This window comes from Pituophis catenifer, unplaced genomic scaffold (genome assembly GCF_029215685.1).
Source record: "Pituophis catenifer annectens isolate HBS135680 unplaced genomic scaffold, rPitCat1.0.hap2 SCAF_2, whole genome shotgun sequence".
NCBI lineage: Eukaryota > Metazoa > Chordata > Lepidosauria > Squamata > Colubridae > Pituophis > Pituophis catenifer.
The window spans coordinates 253,641,573-253,666,658 of NW_027256882.1; the positions used below are offsets into that span (position 1 = coordinate 253,641,573).

The window sequence follows — 25,086 nt, forward strand, 5'->3', positions numbered from 1 at the left end:
TGGGAAAATGTTTTTTTCTATACCTGTTTCTGTAAAATGACTATTAAAAAAACATGTTAATGATCAGTTGTTCAATTTAGCCATATTTATTTATATTATGTTGGCATTTGGTCCAAAGAAGCAGTTCAAATTAAGCAATTATACTACTACATTTAAAGAAAGGTAGAATGTGATATATAAAAGATATATGAATATCTTAAGATTTCATGTCTGTTTATTAGTTATTCAAAAATTGTTAGTAACAAAATGGTGCTATTAGAAATTAAGACAATATTTGAACACAAACATTCATACACACATTTTATTTTCATTCTTTAGCATTTGCACTGATTGTTTTGACTGATTTTTTTATACTTTTAAATGTGTGGGAACATTTCATGAAGATCTTTTTTATATTTAAATGTGCAGGCTTTCTGTCCAGCAAGTGTCTCATTGTCGCAATGTCACTACATCTCAAGATCTGACCTTTGCACCATAAGGATTCATGATAGTCCATGTTTTTTTACAAACTAGGTTGCTTTTGTCCTCCCGCTAGGGGGTATCAAAGCCTTTTGGAGAGCAAATTTCAAGTACTGATTGATTTGTAAAAACAAAAGTAATTTTTTGCATATACTTTGCACCGCCAGATGTCGCAAAGGCTTCATTCATTAAATGTTTTTAATCCAAAATATGGCACTACTAATTTAGTGTTTAAAGGGCCATAACAGGTCAGTAGATTGTCCTTCAAAGATTTGATTTACACATTCACAAATACGTCAGCATAAGAAGATAACCACAAGTCTAACCTAGATGTTACTAGCATTGTAACTGACTGATACAACTATTTTAATTAATATAATATTTTTAGTTGGAACTATTGTGACCCAATTTCTCCTATCTCTATCCAAGAGAGAAAAGAAATCCTTTATGGGTTGAGGTATGACCAAAATATGTAACTTTTTAAAAAGAAAATCTAGAATAATGAGGCATAATGTAAAATATATTTCAACTGAAATTATTTATCTGAGTACTAGTTGGCACTTCAACCTCTAAAATGTGAAAACAAGAATTTGATCCTTCTTTAAGACTAACAAAATGAGAAAGGGAGAAAAAATTGAAAGAAAACAGGATGTTTTTCAACATGTCTCCAGAATAAATGAGAGGCCTGTCAAAAAATTGAGCTAAACTAATATCTTTTAAAAGATGAATTAACATAAGTATATCATTTAGTTTATTGATGATATGCTATGTTTTTCTGTTCAGAATATCATACATTTTAAATTGCAAAATCTAGTTTTGTTAAGTTGTATTTGGGGATGAGTTTAGTAGAAACTAAAGGAATGTCAAATTAAAAAAATGATAAAAACCATATTCCACCTAACCAGATTTCATAGAACTTGAAAGATCAATGGATAATTTTGCTATTCAATTTTGTTAATCGAAATTATTTGATTCCTATTATTTATATCAATTTTATATGCACAAAGAGTTTCTTATGGCAAATAACATGCTCAAACTCACTTTTTTCTGTCCAGTTATATTTAAGATTACATAACCAATTATCCTCTACTTTCCACCAATTCATCAAATTAGCCTAGATATTAATTCAATAGAACTAAAATTGTATTGCTGGTGTTCTCAGGGGATTTGCATGGATGAGTGCACATCATGATTGTACCTTCCCACATTGTATCTATGTATCTGTGCAATAGATAAATAGATAGCTAGGGGCTATCTAATAGGTAGATACTGGCAAGTTTAGAAATCTTAACAATAACATTTTTAAATTTATCTGCCATTGTCCTTTTCCTTTTTTAAAAAAATGTTTTTTAAAAAATGATTCCTACAGACATTTGCCTGATCTGAAGTTTGCAATCTTTTGCACTCAAGGAAAGCAGTATTTTTTTTCACCAAAGATCTTAATATTTTATTATTTCATTCTTGAATTTTGTTTACTATACTTAGGGAAATGATTTAAAGCCATTTTTGATTAAGTCATTATAATAATTGATTATGATATGTTTACATTCTTTATAATTACACAAAGCAGATAAATGATTATAATAATAACATAACAGACAATGAAATAGATATAAACTTATTTTTAAGTAATATTAAAATATTTAGATGTACATTAAAATATTGTTTATTATCAGTAATTCTCAAGATTTTTAAAGGTTAAATCTAAAGGTAAGTGTTTCACTAAATCTTGAAATGTTTTTATTATAATTTTATGCCAATAAGAATTCATATCAAAACACTTTATTTTGGTGATGACCAGGTCATACCAAAATTTATTAGTATAAAATAATCCAAAACCTAAGAATAATACAACAAATAAAAGAAAATTAGAGAAGTTTCTTTTTACCAATCAAGAGTCAGGCATGTTTTTCTGCAGACCACTGTACGGAATTTAGCTACCTTTAAATAAATAAACACACATACATACACATGTATATTTATGAATAATTAGTTTACAAGCAAAAAAGTAAAGAATGCAGTATGTCTTTTCAGATAGGAGGGCATCTTCTGTTCATTTGTTGATTTCCTGGGCTAAGTTCAAAACGTAGTATCTGTTCTTATAATTTTGGCAAGAGTTTTTTTATCATACTTTATGTAATAGGAATGTTTAAAAAACAGGCCATGGAATATAAATATCTGTGGCACTTCCTACTGGGCTTCTAAGGAATTAATATGAATAGGTATATATTAGCATTTACTAAGCATCCTGAATTTACCACATCATATTCAAATGTAATATATATAAAAGGATATATTAGAATATTGGTTTACATACATAATTTATGATAGAAATTCAAAAAGTATAGAGAACATACAAGAAAGGCTAAATATAATGAGATACACAGAATTTCTAGCCTATAAATTGGTGTTTTTGTTATTTTTTTATAATTTGTTTACAGTAGTAGGTTATTGCTATATAAATAAAATACAAAACATTTTGTCAATAAATGAAATTTTCTGCATTAGGTCCAGAGTTACATGAACCTGAATTTTCAGAATGTGGGAAAGTTGCAGTAATTTCAGCCAATTATCTGTGTAACTACTTTGTCCTCCAAAATCTGCCCTCTGAGGTCAGTTGGGCCTCTACATTAGATAGAAGTGTCTGCAATTAGGGAGGGGTTGGAGGAAGAAGAAAGGACTGGCCAAAATTATTCCCATTTCTTCCACTTAGTATTTTTGCTGCATCCAACTTCTATTTGCAATTGGATCACGGAGAAGAAGATTTGGACCCCCAAATTATTTTTATATTTTATTTTTATGAATACATTTATTTACAAAATATTGTTTATTTATAGCCCTTCCATATATATTTATTTGTCATCTGGCTGGGAATAGATATGAGAGGAAAACTGAGGTGCATAGGATTGGGTAATACTATGTTAGAACATTAGAAAAATGAATACTTTCTGAAAACCATGTATGATTCTACTTTTTAAATCCTTCCATGTATTTCTTTTAAAAGAGCATTCACTTATGTTACAAAAACACTGGGCCACATTTGGATTTGGGTTCTATATTTGTTCTATATTTGGACTCTCTCTCTCTTTCTTTCTGTCTCTGTCTGTCTGTATGTCTGTCTCTGTCTCTTTGTGTGTGTGTGTGTGTGTGTGTGTGTGTGTGTGTATAGTTACAGACTCTGAAATTCATGATCTCTCATGATATGCTAGGGAAAAAAATGAATCCATTTCAATAAATTAATAGGGATGAAAATCCCAGTCCATCCTTCTTTTCAGAGGTTCACATGCATTGTAATGAAATGCAATGAAATGCATTAGTAGTTTTGTTCACTTGAAATCCAAATGAGACCCATTTTGGCTCACACCCTTGACAATCTCTTTTATAAGCACTGCTGTCTCTTGTTCATGTGTGGGCCTAGTAAAAGGGTTTCTTTGTAAGATGCACAGAGACAATATAATGCCACGAAAGACGAAGATGTCAAAACACAAAGTTGGAGGCAATCTAACCAATGCCTCCCAATTTTTGTCTTTGAAAGCTTTCTTCATTAAAACTATTTAATTGTGAAGCTTATCTGGAGGTAGAGCTATTGCTTAATATTTTCCAGTGTCATTCCTTGGACAGTCATTTGTAACTTTTTTATATACTTTCAATCTTCATTGTTTAGTAAATTGGATGCCTTATTAGCAGGATAGTACTAGAATGACTTCTGTTTGAATTATTTGGGTGTAATGAGGTACAAATGTTTCATACATATCCCTTCTCTTTTTCCTCTTCAAAGCTGAAAGAGCTTTATACAACATGCAAAAATTATATATTATAAAATATATTTTAAAATATATTCAGTACTTTTCAATTATCTGCTGTTCTTTCTGTTTTCAATGAATTTAAGTTGCCACCAATAATAATATGATTAAATATACAAACATGGATAATTTCCAATATGCCCAAATATAAATGTTATTCATTTATACAGTTTTCCTAGAAATATTGCATTAAAATAAAACTTAATTGCTATTTAATATATTAATATATATTGAAATGAGCCATAGCTAATGTGCATGTTTGTTTAAAAGCGATCATATATTTATGGACAAATATACTTTTGCAATTTTTCAGAAAAAAGTAGTTGAGCCCCTATGGTTTTATTAAATTACTATTATGAATATTAATTTGGTAAAATATGTTAGAAATAGTGAATTTTTAGTGTAGACATAATGTCTAAGAATGAACAGAAGCAACTCTGGCCTATGCAGCGAGTAAACTTCGTAATTGTTTGTGATAGGTGGTTTTTTTGAGTCCCATATGTATAAAAAGCTCCAGGCCCAGCTATCTCATCTGCTGGCAAACAGATTTTCCAGGTGATGAATATTAAATTTTAATATATTTAAATATTAAGAGAATCATAGCTTCAGTAATTTTATTCTGCAGTTGTACACAAAATATACCAGAAGTAATAGCTACCTAAGGAGGATACATTTGTTTGGAATAGTTTTCAACAATAAATATTTGATTTATTTTATCATTTATGTAACATTCCATGCATAATATATTAAAAACATTATACAATTGTTTATTCATGTAGTTCAAACTACTTTGTGAACAATTTTATGTGAACACAATGAATGAAGGCAGTAGAGTTCCAAAATACGGTCAGTATTATGCCTAATTCCGTAACTGCAGTTGCACCCTGTTGCCGACTTAATGTCAGCCATTCTAGATTTCATGTTGATAGGCCTTTTTTTGGAATCAGGGAATATTTGTAGGGGGATAAGGTTTAGTTATTATTTATTATTAAGGAGTTATTATTTATTTACTTATTTATTAATCAAATGTACGTAGCTGCTAATCTCTTTCCAAAGGGGAGATAACTTTATGTGCAAAGTTGCATATAATAAATTTGTAATCATTATTATTATATAAATGTATATCATTACTTATTGTATCTATATACTACAGTACTAAAATTCTTGTGTCTCAAATGGAGTAACTTACAAAATATTGGGACCAATTACTCCCATGCAAATAAAATTTGTAAGTTCTTGACATTTCCATACTGCAGTACTGTTGCTGCTGAGCACTGTGGCCAAACTGCTACAATCACATGATCCTCATTTACAACATTCCCTGACACAAATCAATGGGGAAGCTTGGAGAGACAAAGTCAATGGAGATTAAATGACCACAGCTGATAGTGGGAGCACAAAGGCAAGTTTGGATTTGCAACTTCCTTCCTGGGAAGCTGGCAGGAAGAAAGCCAGTGGTGAACCTTATAGGGAAGGTCACAAGTTCCTTGGGTAAGTCTCCCACACTCAAGCAATCTGTGCTCACAAATATATCTGAAAGGATGATCCAACAGGTCATGGGTTGTCTAGAACTATTGTTGTTCATAACATTTACTGTTATTGTTCATATGGATAATGAAATTTCTTCATTGTATTCATAAAAATTGTATGACAACATCATAGATAGATCTTATTGACTGAAATCCCATTCTCTGTATAGCTTTTTTGATATGGCTTCCAATCTGTAGAAGATTGGGAGATTCCTAGAATATTTTGGGGTTAGTGCAGGCATCTGCAGAAAAAGAGAGAATGAAAACTCCTTTAGTGTAGGTATTATTAATACTTATTTAATACTTAATTTAATCCATTGTATTCAATACTAGTAGGAAAAATGCAATTGAAAAAACCAGATGACATTTTATGTGCAGTATTATTTCAAATGTTTATGAACAACTTCCCTCAATAAACTATAATTTTATTTTGCAAAAACATTTATTTTAAAATAATAAATATGTACTAAAAGCAGTACCCATTTAAAAAAACACTTTGAAGTGGTTGCTTCGGTCTTTCAGTAACCTGCTACATATATTATTTACATAGCCTCTGAAATGTAACATTAGTTCTAATCTGTGTTCCCCACTTTGAAATAGTGTAATAAATTCGTTTTTAGGATGAGAAGCAAAATATTTAATGAAATCATTATATTTATTTGTTGGTATCAGAAAAATCACTAGCATCTATTTTTAAACCTTGTGAATATTGGTCCACAAGCTTCCACTCTAGCCCACATCAATAAGAAAGCAAATATTAAAATTGAAATGATATTTACACATCTTTTTTTGATTTTTTTCTATTTCTAGCAAAACAAGGATCTATTTCCATTCTTAACCTACATCTACTTACAAATGGGTCAAAAAGTATTTTAAAAATAGCAACTTTAGACTGAAACAATTGCCTACCACTATCAAAAGCTATTAGACTGAAACAGTTGCCCATCACTATCCAAAGCTATTAGCATTTTATGGAAAAGCTGATTAATAACATCTTCACTGATATCAGCAGTATTGGACCAACCATTGTCCTCTGAAAACTGAAAAAAAAAAAAGTAAGGCCCCATGATGAATTGCTGGTAGAAACTATATCAATGTGAAACCCTAAAAGCCGGAAAAAATAAGTTTCTGTTAGATTCCATGTTGTGGGAATCTGTACAAAAGATCATTACTGAAGATATGGATGTGCAGAGGGCTGAGGTGTTATTTTTTCTTTAAAGAGTCAACAGTTTCTTGAAGAATATTAATACTTTAAAATGAAGGGAATAGTTTTATTTTAAATAGCATGTGTTTTCTTATAAATGATAAATAGATAGACATGATTCGCTATACTCTTTTATTCTATATTGACCTGGATAAAATCGCAATAGTGCTTTTTAATGCATTAAAAGATGATTTATTACAACAATACTGAATGTCCAAGTCTGAAAATCAAAATTTATTTATTTATTTAAATGTGTTATGACCGGTTACTTCTGCAGACTTTGGGTTGCTTACAAAATCTAAATTACTGTATATGCATCTTAATTTCACATTTTTAATTAGAAAAAGATATTTTATTCAGTAAACATTATAGATCCTAAATAAATCTTTGTAAATTTGTTACAACTGTGATTCAATTGGTTGTACCATCAGCTGTTAAGCCCAAATCCAGTATTGTTCTTTTTCCACCAAAAATAGTGTATCCCCTTTAGGCATTCTTCTGGCAGTGTGGAAATACTTCTGTATGTGGGAATATTGGTTTTACATCACTTTCTCTGATTGTTACTTGAAGTGAAATATGAGCCCAATAATTGTGGTTTATTCAATAAACCATAGTTATACTAGCTATGGTCTGGTATGATGGTTCAATCTGGCCAGTGATAATTTGCTAAATTATAGGGTGTGTTTTTTGTGTGCAAATGAAGATGTTTCAGTTTATTTTAAATTCATGAGGTAATACTCTAAATGTAACATATGCTTATAATCATGGTTATGTTAATATCAACTCCTAATATTTTGAAGAAATATGACTTATAGAGGAGTCATTTACAGCTTAATATCTTCTGTAGTATATAAATTGCTTCTTGTTCTCTAGGTCTTAGAATTGTCCTCCCAGAAAATGGGATTTTCTAGAATTTGCCAGTTGCATGCCCAATACCAAAACTACTTCAGAAACATGGGAGGGCCTGTCATTATATTTATTTTGCAGTAATGCTTCAAATACTGGGAAGAACTCAAACTATATTTATTTCTCAAACTAATATTACCTTATTGAAATTGATTTGCGAAACCACATAGTCCCAGCAATACAGGAAGGAGCTATGCTGTAACACTTTGCTCATCTTGCGGTACTTTCACATTATATTATAAAAAAGGGTGATTTGTTGTATTACTTGACATAGATCTGTAATATCATACTTTTCAAAAACTGATAAATATGGAAGATATTATGTAATAATATTTGTCTTATGCTATCTGCTTTTTTGCAACTGACATTAAATTATGGAAGTTTTGAATTTTAACATTGTTTGCAACAGAATTCAATTGAAATGACCATAGAAAACTGAACAAATCTAATTGTAGAGAACATAAAAAACACTACTATTTGTAATAGGTCTCATTATAGCATAGTTATATGTTACAGAAGCAACTCTACTGTTCTTTCCTGCAATGTGTTAGTATATAATATTTTAAAAATCAAGAATCTAATTTCCAGGGCTAATAATTGTAGTGTGGAACTCTAAGATATAAATCATAGCTATCACTCCTATCAGCTAAGCTATTTTGTTTTTCAGGTTCTTTTTGCATTCAAAATGAATATAGGAATTAAAATCCTGTGTTTTGAAGATTGTAGAGGCCTACAAAACATATGTTCAACACTATCGTTTTCCATGCTCAGCAATTAAAAAATGGCTTTGGGCTTTTTTACCCTCAGAGGTTTGCCAACTGCTATGCCTTTCAACATTTGTAAAATGATTTCTTCATTTGCTGAAATATGAAATTAACTGAATGTAAGAATGGTTTGAAACACTTTGGAAAAAGTTCATTTCAGGGGTTCTGGTTTTCTATGCATAGAAGTTTGGTCTGTTATTTTTCAGATCCTAAAGACAAAAGTAATAAGTCCTTTGTCATGGATAACAAAGAGACGATTCCTTTTTAGTACTTGTATGTTGTCATGCCAGGCTTAGGAAATTAGCCTAATTTATTATTTAAAACACTGGTGGGATTTCTAATTGCATTCATCATTAGATATGACATGTTTAGAACCAAGAACTGTATCCAGTGAGAATTTTTCAGATTGAATTTTGAAACAAAAATATTTTTCAAGAGATCCCTAGCTCTTCCTTGTTACCATGACAACAGTTCTATTTGTGTGAGAGCTCAGTCCATGGCCAATGAGAGAGCAAGCAGCATCAACTAAACATACGAATACATCAAAGACAAATTCATATACTCAATCTGATCAGCTCAATTAATGTAAGAACAGAAGCTGAAGGGGGTTAAAAGAGGGCACCCATTCATGATAGATAGAGCTCCTTTTAGCAGAATATCTACATTGGCCTTTGGGGGGAGGAATTTAGCACACTGTCAAAAACATTATCAGAAAGGAAAGTACTAGGCCTCCTACACCTAACAGATATGAAGCTGTCAGACAAAGAATAGCACTATTCATTAAATGACACTTATTTTCTCCCACTTTACAAGAATACAGCGAACAAAACAAGCAGGGGAGCAGCTGAGAAAGACACTTTTTTCTTTTCCTAGTGATGACAGACATGCAGCAATTATGGTGATAACTAAGGAATACTAAACAAGAAGCCAGCTTCCATTCTGTTTATCACCTCAAATTTTATGTTACTAAATTTGCATGCAACTCTTGTTTTTTTTTTATTATTTACGTCTGGGGAAAAATTAGATCCTTTTGTTTTTAACATGGCATTTTCAGTTTTGGTGAAGAGTTCCTCTGAACAATAGATTTGCTCTTACTTTTAAATGGTGATATCAGGCCTGAAGTACTTTTTGAAGTGAGGTATTTTCAGAACACAATAAAAATGTTGTTCTCAATGGCAGATGGAGGAAAGAAATAGCATTAGTGTAATGGCAAGTACAGCACAAATTTATTGTGTTAAATTTCAGCTACTCATAGTGTAAAGGAAATATAGTGAAGGTCTTATTAATTGCTGCTTTATGAGTGTACAAAAAATAAAGGTATATGTGTGTGGTTGATTTTAATAGATTCATTTCAGCTAGCTAGAAAAAAGTCAGTAATAGAAGGTGCCAACCTTCTGTAGTTTGTAATAGGTGGAAGGAAAAAGGAGTTCCCTCTGAGTTGATAGGTTTTATGAACCTTATCTTTAAACCAAAATAGTTTGATTCTGGATGTATTATCAGTAGTCTGTTACTTATATCTGCATGATCTTGGACTGATTGAATCAAGCCCTGTAGCCAAGTGCTCTATAATGTGCTGTCAGGAAAACCTGACAATTGTAATGAAAGAACAATAAATGTGGGATAGAAGTAATGTTAGGGTCCAGCTAGACTGTATGAAAACTGATAGCTGGGATATTGGCTCTTATGTACTCACGTATACTAATCCCTTTGAGAATTTTTTTTGAATGAATTAAAATAGTTCCCTGATTCAACAAAGAAGTATGAAGAAAATCATTTAGTGAACCTGTGAATTTTGCCACAAATCCTGTACTAAATAAATGCACACAAGCTTGCAATTCTGGGCATATGTAACATTCCATAAAATTTTCCAAGTTGACACTTTGAAACATAGTGTGTGTATATGTGCGTACGTGATGTATATATAGTATGTTTTGAAAAATGGTGAAGTTGCTACCCTAGACAGAATTACTTAAGAATCATTGCGCTTCTGAATAAAGATATTTGGGCTTTTTATATTCTGCTTTTGATTATTGATAGGTAGAACAAACCTATGACCCAGCTTTTACCTCTAAGCTGGAACTTGCCTAAGTGATTAATAGGGATTTTAATATGTTAACACTAGTAGAAAAGATAATTATAGTGATAGTTACTTAAGCTGCATGGTTGTAAATTCTGTTGGTATTCCCACTCATATTGCCTATCTGAAATAAATATCATAGAAAGCAACAATCAATATGTGGTGGTGATTTTTAAAAAAGGACAGTAATATTCTAAAAACATGCTATACCTTGTCACAGATACTGTACTTAACTCTTAATAGACAACTGATACAAGCTGCCGAATATCCAAAGTTAAATTTGAATTCTCTGGCACCCCACACAGAGCTAGACGTAAGGGATAAATAAATTCTTTTGACAGAGATACAGTCAGGATAGAAGGGAAAGAATGTCATTCCAATCACAACAGTCAGTCAGTGTCATAGTATAAGTGGCCTGTGCATAACATCCATAAGCAATAGGTCTCTAAGAAATGAATCTGAATCTGACTGAAGTACAAAAACACATATAAATCAAAACAAGAGTCTCATTCTACTATGTAGTCTATGATGAAACCAATTTTTATTGCCTAGATTTAAAATATAAAGAAATAAATATTCATTCTGCTTATGATGTTTTATTTTATTGGTTTTATGATGCTTTATGAGTTTCACTTATTGTATGCAGTCTGGCTCCTTAGGACACAGGTGGAATATACATAAATATAAATAAATAAATGGATGGATGAATATGGAATCAAACATCACTGAAAAACACATGAGGCTGCAGTTTTGAATCTTAATTAGAGCTTCCAAGTCAAACTTGCATTCCTAAGACTAATTGGAGTGACAGGTAGATAGACCAGCAGTGTTATCCATCTAATAATACTTTGTATTAAGTGATAGGTATTTTTTGTGGGAGGAATGATTTGGCAAATGCAAGTTTAAATGTCAACATGAATCTCACTAGGTGACCATGTGCAACATTACTATATCTTGGAAGAACCAACTTATAGGCTTGTTGTGAAGAAAAATGACAGAAGAGTTACATCACACTGAACTGGTCAGAAGAAAATCAGGACAATACTTATAATTAACTGATTGCTTTATAATTTGAAGTTCTTTCCCATTATGAGCTCCATCATAAGAATAAGAATTAGGAGGTAGGTCTTTTATGTCAATGTAAAAACAAAAGACAAGTAAGAAATATTGTTGAGCAGCATCAGTAATCAAAAGTCCTGTGTCCTGAAGGTTAGATGACTGACAAGTCTTCCCTATCAATTACTATCCATCAAGCATTTAAAAAGTCATAGTAGCTTTGGAAAGGAAATTATTGTATTCTTTAAAAGAGTATCTACTGTTGCAAATCAGAAGTTAAAACCCAAAGAACCTCATTCTAAGCGTTGAATACAGTAAAATTCATCTTATTTCAAATATTCCTATATTTTTCATTTATATAAAGATTGTTATCTATAGGGATAAAATTAGTTTACTATTGTATATTGTATATGCAGTGACATAAACCTATTGCACACTGGAGGTCACCCTTGTTACTTAGTCTACATTTTTGCAAAATACAGAGAATTGTATTTTATACGTACATTGGTGAAATGTCAGTTATATGGAGTTGAATGTTACAATCACCTAATCAGTAGAAAACGCTGAGAGAAATGTCTATAATTTACATTCAGTGACGATGAAAATAGCAAGTTCTTATATTATTAAAATATTAATATTGACTGCTGATTGAAAGATACTGAATTATTTGTGAATATTACATGATCTGCAATTTATCCTATGCTACTGAACAGAAATTATTTGATGCAGAAATATTTTGTGCTATGCGTGGTAACATCACTGGTAAGAGGCTTTCAGCTGGAGCTTTTAATGAGTAGTCTAGGCCTTCTCATGTAATTCCAGATGACATCAGAAACAAACTAATCCTCTTGCATTTTCTGCCTGTTTTCTCATTCAGTGAAGGAAGAAAATAATATATCAATAGCTTTATTGGAAACAAAGATAGCAAATTGTATAATTCAGAACCTGCAAAAAAATTAATGCTATTGATCAATGATGTATTTCGGATGCCCCTTTTTCTATTACTTAATATGATTTTTAGTTCTCAGTACCACCTTATGTGGACACTGCAAATCCTTCCTCTTAATCTATTGGCATTCATTGTTAATTCATCGCATCCTAGCATTAGACTTCATCAATCTACACACCTCAGTAATGAGTAGAATAACTGAAAACAAAATGCATTTTTAAAGAGTTTACGTGCATGGAGTCTGGATTTAGTCTTTTAAATTTGCAATGTTATTCCTCCCTAAAAAGTGTCCCTAACTGAGCTGCTTCCAGGAAACATCTGGGTTCTATCTATTTCCCACAGATAAGATTTACCTAGACAGGTGGTGTGTTGGAAAGTACAATCTTACATTAGTCAAGAGCCAAGTCATTGCATTTTATCTCATTTGTAGTTTAATTGTATTTTACAAAAGTATAATTCCAATATTTAAATATTAATTAAATATTAAAATTATAATTATATTTAATTAAATATGCTTACAATTTAAATTTAATACATTGGTAAGTATTATATATACATATCATTTAAATATATAGATATTTAAATATTATTTAAAACCTAACTAGAACCGTGTTGTTTATATTATTTGGATTACATATTGTTTAGAACTTATTTTACCATCTATTTCATTTATTTCAATTTACTTGTAGTTTCCAATATGTTGTTTAGTGAGATGATTTATTCAAATAATCATATCATATTTAATAAAGAGCAGTCCAAGGCAAACTGAGCAAATGTCTTTATCCATAAGCAACCAAATGAGAAATGGATTTTTATTCAGTCAAATCTTTTTAGTCAATGAAACTGCACTTTCATGCATACTGCACACAAGTGATAATTAATATAGTCTAATTCAGGACATGATACTTGAATTGATGTACTGTCATTGATACCCCATGTTAAAATCAAACCTTGACAGGAGTTTAATACCCTGGAACAGGTCATCATATGATAATACTTCTTTTGCTTTTCAGTATTTGTCTTCAGTCAAGCAAAGTATTACAAGATAGGTTAAAAAAAAGAAATAATTACAAATGAAGAATGACGCAGGCTGTGAATAGAACATATGTTAGGCTAGGCAGAGGCATCAGTGAATTATATCATTTTGTGATGAAGCAGCACTGAGGCTGAACGGACCTATTTCAGACCTTGATGTATTTTATCTCTACAGTATTTGGACTGTCATCTTTAGAGAAAGACTTTGTGTAATTGAGAGTCAACTCTAATCTTCATGACTCAAGCATGAAGCATAGACTAGATGAAAGTATTATGGAAGAAAGAGAAGCATCTAATAATGTATAAATGAGTTATAACCTGTTAAACCACAAACTTTCAGTGAAGTAATGTACAAAATATAATTTCCAAAGACATTAATTTCAAGTGTGATACATGTAACTCTTTAAAATTATATCAATTACAAATTTATTTTGATGTGTTAAAATAATTTTTATATACATCTTTAGAAATACTTTTGATTGAATTTCAAAGCCTGAACTATATTACTTTGATGATCAGTCAAGTAAGATTTTAGATTGTCATATTGACTTAAAAACTATTTGACGAAAATAACAAGATTACAGTTTTAAAGCTTTCAGTTATTATTATTATATACACAGCAATGTGAAATTACAGCTGCCAGTTCTTTAGCTGGTGTTGACCTTCATATGCCTTAAGTTCTTCCCAAGAACCTAGGGTTTAGGAATGTATGGTCATAATATATGTACAGTGTGGCTTTATGTGATTGATAGATGGAAATTTTGTCAATGCACAATTTTTTCAGTGCTGCCCAAGATTTTTTGGTGTGAGACCCAGATTCACTGGGATCGCCATGACTGGTTTATGCCATTATCTTTCAAATTTGATCTTTGTTCTTCTCCAATTCTTTGTCTTCTATTTTACTGTCCCCTGATAGTCCCATATCAATTATTCAGACTTTCTTCTTTTCAACCACAGTTAAATCTGGTGGCTTACAAACTTTATCAGTTTGCATTTGGAAATGCCACATTATTTTAATTTTGTAACAATAATTTTTATTATGGTTGATCAAACAGTAGATGTTTTGACTGGATTTGGCATTTTTATTCACTTATTAAGTACTTCCCAAGAACCTGGGATAGACAGGTGTTGTTTATGGTATTAAAATTATCATTAAAGGATGTAAACTGTTTCAAGTAAAGCTGCTTTTTGCAATTGACTATTGGTGATTTTGTCAATGCCAATGGTGTTCAAGGGTGCGCCAGATGTTTTGGGACTGCATCTAAGTACCTATTACTATTGGTACTATCTTTGCTTCCCACCCACCACCCCCAGTTTTACTTCTATTTGTAGTTCTTTGTATTCTGTGATTTTCTCCAATTCTTTCTCATTTCTCATTCTCAATCAGGTTGTCTCCTGGTTTTGCTATATCCATTGTCCAGATTTTTTTGTCTTTCTTATCAACAGTTGTTAAATTTGAGATGTTATGTAGCAGGCACTTATTTGTCTAAACTCCAAAGTCCGAAAACACTTTAGCTTTTTCATTTTTTATTACTTTGTCTATTTTGTGGTCCTATCGGTTCTAGCTTGAAGGTGAATGTTATTCCTTGCAAATATTCCAGTGCACTGTTGTTGCTATTTTGTCATGCCATTGTTTGTAGTCAGTGATCTTTTTGCAGCAACTATTTAGATGGTCAGCTTCCATTTGCTGGAAGAAGTACTTCTTGAAAGTAGATAGTGATACTTCTAAAATCACTCCCAGATGTTCATTTGTTCTTTCAGAGGAGGTGCAGTCTCATTCAAAGCAGTTAACATCCATCCAGTGGTATAGAAGAATGATTCTAAAAACTATTGAGAAATCATGGAAAATCAACAAGGTTGTATTGACAAAACAGTGACAAATACTTCATCAATCCGTTATGCAGTCCTAAACTCAGAGTGGACATTGGGTTGGGTTTTTTTTACAATAGCATCTTTAGCTGTTCTACCCCTGAACAATTATCTAAAATGGTATATTGATTTATTGGTTAAGGTCCAGTGTGTGTTTGAGGAGCAACTGCTACTGAGTATGTATGTCTCTTTCCTTAGACTAGATCAGATTAGCCATAAAGGCAGGGATCAAGCAGACATAAGATCAGAAATTTAACTTAATCTCTTTGCCTGTTTTATTATCTCTAGGAAAATGAAGGCTGTTTGCTGGGCTCATCACCAATGTAGAAAGCAGGTAGTGGTCTTGACAGCCATTGGAATCATAGCTTGTTTGTTAATGGGAACGTTTATCTTTTTCTGTTAGTGTAGTAGGACTGACATCAGACAGATACCTGTCGGGGACTTCAACCTAATTGTGCTAGCAAAGCATTATTAGGAATAACATGGAAGTGGACTGCTGTTGTAAAAAACCATGTCATTTTAAAGGTCCCTGCTCAAATGTGTATGAAATTTCAATGAATTTTCTGTAGGTAGTATCTTGAAATGTGAAAAATCGAACTGTTATAAGCATTTTCACAGCATAATTTATAAATGTATGTGATTTAAAGTCTATTAATTTCTATGAAATTTGGCAAGTTTTATGCCCTTATTAATGGATTAATTTCATTCAAATAATCCATTATCGTAAGAAACTGTAAAGGTACAAGTAGTTAGTTGTTTGTTTTCATCAAAACCTCTAGTTTTCCTGAGTGGGAATAAATCAGGCGTACCTACACTCCAGAACTAATGTAAATTGAGTTGAGTGCTTTCTGAGCTAATAATCAGTTTCTTTCTCTAAAGGATGTATTGGGTTCTTTTGCTCAGATATGCTTCTTGGCTTTTATTTTGTGTTGTGCTTAAAGATTGAAAACCCTGGTAAATTATATAGTTTCAGAGAAAATGATTATATGTGTAGGTTAATGCAAAAAAAAAAAGCATCAGGATGTTAAGATTTTAATTAGATAACACTACCCTGTTTTCCCGAAAATAAGACCTAACCGGAAAATAAGCCCTAGCACGATTTTTTAGGATGCTCGTAATGTAAGCCCTACCCCCAAAATAAGCCCCAGTTAAGATCGTCAGCAGACAGAGGCGATTAGTACTGTATTTCCCCAAAAATAAAACCTAACCTTATTATGGAAAATAAGCCATAATCCATCTTTTGGAAGATGCATTAATCTAAGACCTGGTCTTATTTTGGGGAAAACATGGTAGACTATTGGCCCATTAAAACCTATTGGTTGCTGGATTTGTCTTCATTGAATAGGGTTGTAGATGGATTTTTATTCAGTTTATTATGCCATTCAGAAGAGTAATGCAGCTAGACATCTTTCTAAACTCCTTAAAGAGCTCCCTGCATGTGGTTTTTTAAACATGTAAAGTAATTGGATTTGTTAACCAGCATTTACATATGTCTGCTGAGTGACATCTGAATTTATATCAATGCATGGGAAAAAAATCTGTATGAAAACTTAAAGGAGACATCAGCTCAATATAATATGCTGATGATACTCAGCTGTATATCTCAGCCCGTGGTGAGTTAAGCGATGCCGTGTCCTCCCTCTTGCGTGCCAGGAGGCTGATAGGGGCTTCTATGGGGAGCAAATGGGTTGGGTTGAAATGGGATGGGTTAAACTGAACTGATCGACTGGCTATGGGTTTGGGGTTCTTTGGGCCAGGGAGAATTGTATTAGATGGGGTGGCACTACCCCAAACAAATCTTGTGTGTAATCTGGGGGTTCTTCTCGACTTGCAACTCCTGCTCGAAGAGCATGTGGTGGACATAGCCAGGAGGGACTTTGCACAACTGCAGATTGTGCGCCAGTTACGCCCTTTCCTGGACCAACAATCCCTACTCACAGTCACTCATGCCTTAGTTGCTTCCCATCTTGACTATTGCAACACGCTCTATATAGGGCTGCCCTTGAAGAGCATCCAGAAGCTCCAGTTGATGCAAAATGCAGCGGCCTGCATGGTTTCATGCAGACCTCGATATGCACATGTATCACCTCTAATGCGGGAGCTGCATTGGTTGCCAATTTCCCTCTGGGTGCAATTCAAGGTGCTGTTGTCACCTTTAAAGTCCTTTATGGCTTAGGACTAGGTTATCCGAGGAACCATCTCTTGCTGGTCACATCTACTCAACCCACCAGAGTGGGGAGGCAAGGAATGTTGCAGGTCCCATCCCCTAGGGAAATACACCTAGTGGGACCCAGAAGAAGGGCCTTTTCTGTGGTGGCTCCCTCTCTCTGGAACATCATTCCCCCAGAGATTAGAATGGCCCCCACTCTAACACTCTTCTGGAAGGCACTGAAGACCTGGTTCTGCCAGCGGGTGTGGGGAATGCGGAGCAGGATGGAGCCCATTAAATGGCTCTTGTGATGTGTTGTCACCGGGGTAGTGGTGGGTTATTTTATTTTATTATATTATTTTATTAATTTATTATATGATTATTCTCTTTTATTAGTTTTATTGTTTTATATATGAGGTTTTTATATTCCTGTAAGCCGCCTTGAGTTGCCATGTGCATGGAAATAGTGCAAGTAGTGAGGATGGCTCTGGCTACTATGCATTTAGTTGCAAGTAACTCCTTTTCAATCAACTGATTAAATTGAGAAAGCTAACTATTGCCCAAACTATTTCACCTTCCAAGATGTTCTTACCTTGCCAGCACATAAAGCCTATTCAAAAAAATATTCAAAGAAAGAATAATTTTTCAAATAATTGGGGTGGGGGTAACCAAATTAAATAAAATATATATTTAACAATTTCCATTTTGGCCTATATTAAAAAATTTTTTTTCACATTTAGTAAGCAAAATGTGCAACAAAATTAATATGCTTCGTAAGATTTGATTTGATTAAGTGCCATAAAGTCATTGTTGATTCTTAGTTACTACATACATTTTCTTGCTGACAATGTTACAACGCATTGGGCAACCCCGCTGAGATATACTCTTGGCACACATTCTCAAGATTGTTCACTCATCCCACCCAGGAGATCCCACTATCATAATGAAGCAGCACTGCAGGACCTGGGAGGACATTAAAGAAGAAAGGGATAAATCTGAGTTTGATTTTGTTCCTGATGAGTTTGATTAACTCAAAGCTTTGGGATGAATATGAATCTAGATGTTTTTGTCTAGCATTAAATAAAAACAAAATTTAGGATCTGCCAGAATTTAAGACATATACAAGTACGTCTTTTATCCATTATGCTCGTATTACTTACTTTGTAAAACTAGAAATGTGTCATAATATGATATTTTAAAATATACCATATAACTATGCATATAACAGCAATGGATCATTACTTTTTACATAATTAATGTATTGTTGGATAATATATAAAATATTTTAAACTCTTGCATATTTTTTCTGAACAACAGAGAGTGTTGATGAAGTGTAACAAACTAGTTCACTATTGTTTAGTTAATTACAGGATTTCCTTTCCAGATTTCAGTTTCATATAGCAGCTGGTCAAAATTAGTTACTGTCTGTAACACCAATCTAATCTTTTAGCATGAAAATTAATTTTCTTCATTTTGGCGTACGAAGACCATAGAGTGCCCCCTTACCTCATTACCTGAAATTTTACAGTGGTAGCAACAGCAGGAAAAGTTATGGGACAATTTTTACAAGTCAAAAGTAGAAGCATTGGGAGTGCTGACATTCATAGACTCTGTTGATACAGCCCGTTCATCTTCTAACTGTGATAACATGTAATTGTTTCATGCTAGTTTATTTTTCTGAATAAAGCAACATGTAGTTTATGACTATTTTACTTTGTAGCTTTTCTTATATCAAGAGAAAAAATAACAGTATATATTTAAAATCCATCTCAGGTATACTAATGGTAACCTTAGTGACCTCAGTTGGAATTCAAAATGGGACAAGTTGAAATGGGACAAGTAATTTAAGTTGTTCTTTGCCGAGATGGGAAATCCCATGAAATTAAGAAGAGAAAAGTTAGATAATAGACAATAATATGGGTTGAGTAACACTAAGAAAGAAAAATATGGCTTATGAAAGATCAGTTTGTGTTCATAAAAATTAATATTTACTAAACACATCCAGTACCAATATTGATTTTCCCAAAACAAAACTTAATTTAAAATACTACATATAAGAATTCTGCTGTTTAGTTATATTGAAAATGTTTTGGTGCAATCATATATAAGCCTAGCCTCAATGGTATCAATAATTCCATTTCACATCCTGTCAATTGTATTTGGCTCAACAAATCATTGTAAATATATAATTTGCTAGCAAATAACTAGAATTAGGCACAGAGGATGAATTCAGAATATCTGATTCCACACAAGTCTTACAAATGACAGAACTGAAAATTACTCTGGGCATTTCTAATAGCAGAATAAGAGATTTTTAAATAGCTTCCTTACGTAATTTGTTCATATGTCCAACATTTTTTTCAGAGTCTCTACTAAGCATTTCCTTTGCTGTATCATCAGTTTCTTTATTTTAAACCACTATGTTAAACCATTCTACGGGTTCAGACATATGTCTTACCTCTTAACATAATGTGTATAATACTGTAAAAATAAAAATTGATTTATCTAAAATAAATCTGATGATTTCTTCTCAAAAGCAGCTGCAAACTGCTGTCTCTGGTTTATTTTAAGACAAAGGTGTTATGTGAATTCAGAATTATGTCTTCTCTATACAAAATAAGGAATTCAAACAAACTTTAATCAACAAGATGTTTTCTGTTTGGGTTATTTAGAATAAATAAACTATGGTGCTAGATTCAGAGAACACAATGTTTAAAGAAACCTCATTTGTGTGATTTGTAGCAGATACCTCTTACATTCAGAAGCCTTTAGAAGTACTTACATATAAAACAAAACGTGGCTATATCATGCCTATGTACCACAGGGTGTTTTCAGGGTGTTACAGGAAAAAAGTATTTTCGGTGATACTATACAAATACACACGCACACCTTGCTAATCCTATGTTTAATAACAATGGTAGTAACTTTTAAACTTTTATCAGTATTGTTCAATGAAACTGTACATGGAAATGGCTTTCTTGCCATTAATTAAGTATAGGCAGATGGAGAATATTAGGTTTAGTTTTCTCTGGGATTGGAGCAGCTTGAAAAATTACACATATTTATTTCAAGCACACGCAGACACACAGAGATACATGCACACATACAGCTGAAAATAGCTTATCTTATTTTTCAAGACAGTCCAATTTAGTACACGTACAAAAGTTGATTAGAATAAAATTAATTGGATATTGTATACAAACAAAGCAAAATAAATTGGAAACAGCTACTTCAACAATTTTTATATTGGCCCTCAACTTATTTTGAAACAATCCTTTTAATCAACAAATAGTAGTGATTGTATATAGATTATTCCTATTAGGTAGAAAACATTTTATACAATGTAGTACTTATCCTTTGTAACTAAGAAGAATCATAAAGTTAGAAGGAATCATTTAACAAGCCTCCTAGTTAGTGCTGTAATCCAAATTAAGGTGTCCCTGTTGCGTAATTTTAAGGATCAGACTCAATAAATGATTCAAGAATGAAGTATTTAAATATAACACTATTTATTTACAATAGGCATTCTATATTCTCTGAATGATGGTAGATAGAAGCAAGGAGGAGGTGCATACATCCCCTTTTATATTAACAAGGCGGAGTAAAGGATGGGAGTGGTTACATATGAATACATTAAGGGAGGAAGAATAAATTAACCCCTGATACCCCGTGTATATACAATTCCCTTATTAGAGAATAAGGCATTTACTTGTGACAAATCCCCCTCTAAATGCCGATTCGATATACAGCAATAATTACATTCAGATTCAGAACAATACAAAACTTGTAATTTAGAAGTTAAATATTTGTGTTGTTTAGATGGCAAAGGCTTAGTCAATATGTCAGCTATTTGTTCTGATGTTTCGCAGTGAACGGCTTTAATAAATCCATCTTGAGATAATTGTCTTACGTGTTTGAATTTGATATCTATATGTCTGGATCTTTGACCAATAGCATCAGATCTAGATATCTCAATAGCAGCTTTGTTATCTTCATGTATGATAAATGGTAATGAAGGATTTTTCCAAATATTTGATAATAAATCATTAAACCATACAAGATTGTTGGAGGCTTTAGACAAACAAGCATATTCTGCCTCAGTTGTTGATGTAGCTACTAAATCCTGTTTTCCAGTATACCAGTAGACTGGACAATCGTTAAGAAAAAATATATAACCTGCCCAATCCGCATCAGCGTAACAAGTGAGGATGGGCTCTTTAACATTATTAGGTTCCAGTAGTAGGCAGAAGTCTAAGCTGTGCTTTAAGTACCTTAATATTCGTTTAACGGCTTCCCAATGATACATTAAGGGTTTGCTAACATACCTGGATAACAGATTGAGGGGTAAAGCAATATCAGGTCTAGTCCAATTAGAAATATACAAAAGGGAACCAATAACTGATCTGTAAAGTGTATTATCTTTAAATTCAGGGGATGATTCATCCATGTTTCTTAAGAAATCTGTCTGCATAGGAGTGTCACAAGTCTTAGCATCATTCAAATTACATTTGTTTAGGAGTTCTATAATTTTATCTTTCTGAGAAAGTTTAAATCCTTTTTTGGTTTTACTGATTTGAACTCCAAGATACTTATTTACCTTTCCCAATGATTTTAAAGAAAAATGTTCATTTAGTTTTGTTACAAATGTATCTCTTTTCTCTTTATGTTTACCGATATATAAAATATCATCCACATAAATTAACACAAATTCTAGAGAATCACCCTCTTTTTTGACAAAGAAACAGTTGTCTGCGGTGGTGGCATTGAAATTCATAGTTTTGAGTACATTGACTAAACATTCATACCAACGTTTGCCAGATTGCTTTAATCCGTACAAACTTTTATTTAATAACCAAGTTTCATTTTTGTTAGTGTATTGGCTATGAGGTGCTCTTACATATATCTCTTTATCAAGTTTTGCGTGTAGATACGCAGTCTGTATGTCATATTGAAATACATCAAGGTTAAGTGCAGATGCTATAACTAAAGCTGTCTTAACACTCTCAGTCCTTACTGTGGGAGAGTATGTGTCTGTGTAATCCTCAGGATATTTTTGAGCATAACCTTGTGCAACTAATCTAGCTTTATATAATGATTTGTCTTCTTCCAGATTTTTAATTTTGAATATCCACCTGGTGCCTATAATAGTTTTGTCCTTAGGTGCAGGAGTAGGTGTAAATACACTTAATTCTCGTAAACTGTCCATTTCTTTGGCCATGGCTAATTCCCATTTTTTTCTTTCTTCAATGGGGAGCTTTAATACTTCCTCGTATGTGTTTGGTGTTGATGCTTCACTATTCATGTACATTATGTAATCCTTGTATTTGCTTGGCACTTGATTTCTGTTACATCTGATTGTTTTTTCTGGTTTGCTATCGTTATCGTGTAGGTATCTTGCCTCCTTTTTTGTTAATGAATCTGTTTTTATTCTGTGTTGACTATTTGTCAATGTTTTATTTTTGTTTCTATGTGTGTTGTGATTGAGTTCTTCTCTACCTATTTTATTTTGATGCTCAGTGTCTAAATTTGTGGTTGGGAATATTTCATTAAGATGTATTTTAGACCAATTGGCCTGTTCGTGAAATACAGCTGTTCTAGAAATTATGAATCTGTTGTTATTATCAATAAATCTGTATCCTTTTGTGCCTGTTTCGTATCCCATGAATCTAAGTCTTCTGGATACGTTCTCTCCTTTACGCCTCAATTGTTTTGGTATGTGTACATCCGCTGTGACTCCAAATATGTGCATGTGTGTTATTTTGGGTTTTCTATTGTATATTAATTCGTATGGCGTTTTGTTTATGATGCTGGACCAAGTTCTATTTTGTGTATAATTGGAGTATAGTAATGCTTCTGACCAGAATTGTTTTCCTAAGCCAGCATCTTCTAATGTACACCTAATCATGGTTTGTAGTGTCGAGTTCTTTCTCTCTGCCACTCCATTTTGAAATGCAGAGAAAGGGCTAGATGTGAAGTGTAGCATCCCTTTGTTTTTTAGCCATTGGGAGAATTCTTTTGACATGAATTCAGACCCCCTATCTGTCATGATTTGTTTTATTTTAATATTATGTTGTGTTTCTACACGTTTGTAAAACTTTAAATTTTTGAAATGTTTCATCTTTGTGTTTCAAAGTGTAGACAAATCCGTAACGACTATAGTCATCTACAATAGTCAGAAAGTATCGTTTTCTATATGTGATTGATGGTGTTAATAGACCAACCAGATCCATATGTACCAGATCAAAAATTTGATTAGTTGATCTTGTTGCCTTTCTTGGTTTGGGATTAGTTCTGAGTTTTGTGGACTTACATACTGAGCATTCCAAATAATTTTTACAATTTTTTATTTTAACACCTTCAGCATGTTCAATCATTTTTTGTACTACAGGAAAACTAGCATGTCCCAATTTTCTATGTAAAATATGTGCACATTCATCGTGGATTGGTTTTCCAATTGTAGGTTTTTTGTTATTGGATGTGTCATTAATAGATGTGTCTTTGTGGTTATGAATTGTTTCATGTTCCTCATTATCACTATTGCTATTGTCTTCATTTTCTATGTTAGTGTCATCTTCCATGTTAGAATCAATATTGTGTAACCATTTTTCTTTTATAATCAAATATGGTAGACCCCCTTTGATAATCACACTACCCAAGCTTGTTTTGTTTTTCTCTAGTGTTGCTTTTCCTTTTGAGAATACTATATTTATGTCAGAATCTCTACTTAGTTTTATTGCACTAAGTATGTTATGAGGTATTTCTGGTATTAATAATACCCCCTCTATTTTTCCTAGACCGGGTAAGTTTACATTTCCTCTACCAATAACTTGAACTTTTTCTTGATTGGCTACCTTAATTACAAATTTATCTTCTATAAAGGAAGATAATATATTTTTGTTATGTGTTGTGTGATTAGTTGCCCCAGAATCAATGAGCCAATCATTATCCCCTGAATGTTGTATGTTAGTTATATTATGTTTATCTAATCCATTTAGTGATCCAGACTTTCTATCTCTCGAATTATCTCTGCCCCCTCTATGCTCTCTATAATTAGGTGAGCTTCTATATCTATGTCTATCAATGGATGATTGTCTGTTATGGTATCTACTTCTATAGTCATGTTTTTGCCTTTCTCTAAGAAATTTAGGACAATCTCTTCTACAATGTTCTTTGGATCCACAATTGTGACATTCAATTGATTCTCGATATTTTTCTTGAAATACTACTCTCTTACTTTGTCTATGTTCTATGTGATTATTACAGCGACTCCTTCTTGAATTATCTTC

The 25,086-nt window shown here is 32.4% G+C and overlaps 1 protein-coding gene across 2 annotated transcripts in view; it reads left to right on the top strand.

Moving 5' to 3' along the window:
- KIAA0825 (KIAA0825 ortholog) overlaps window positions 1–25,086 on the top strand; it is a 168,804-nt gene that overhangs the window by 97,052 nt on the left and 46,666 nt on the right. Inside the window, exon 20 of one of the 2 annotated variants that reach the window (XM_070935757.1) lies at window positions 15,940–15,985. The exons of the other annotated variant lie outside the window; for it this stretch is intronic. Within the exon in view, the coding sequence (XP_070791858.1) occupies window positions 15,940–15,985 (46 nt within the window). The remainder of the gene's footprint in view (window positions 1–15,939; window positions 15,986–25,086) is intronic. 2 annotated transcript variants of the gene reach the window in all.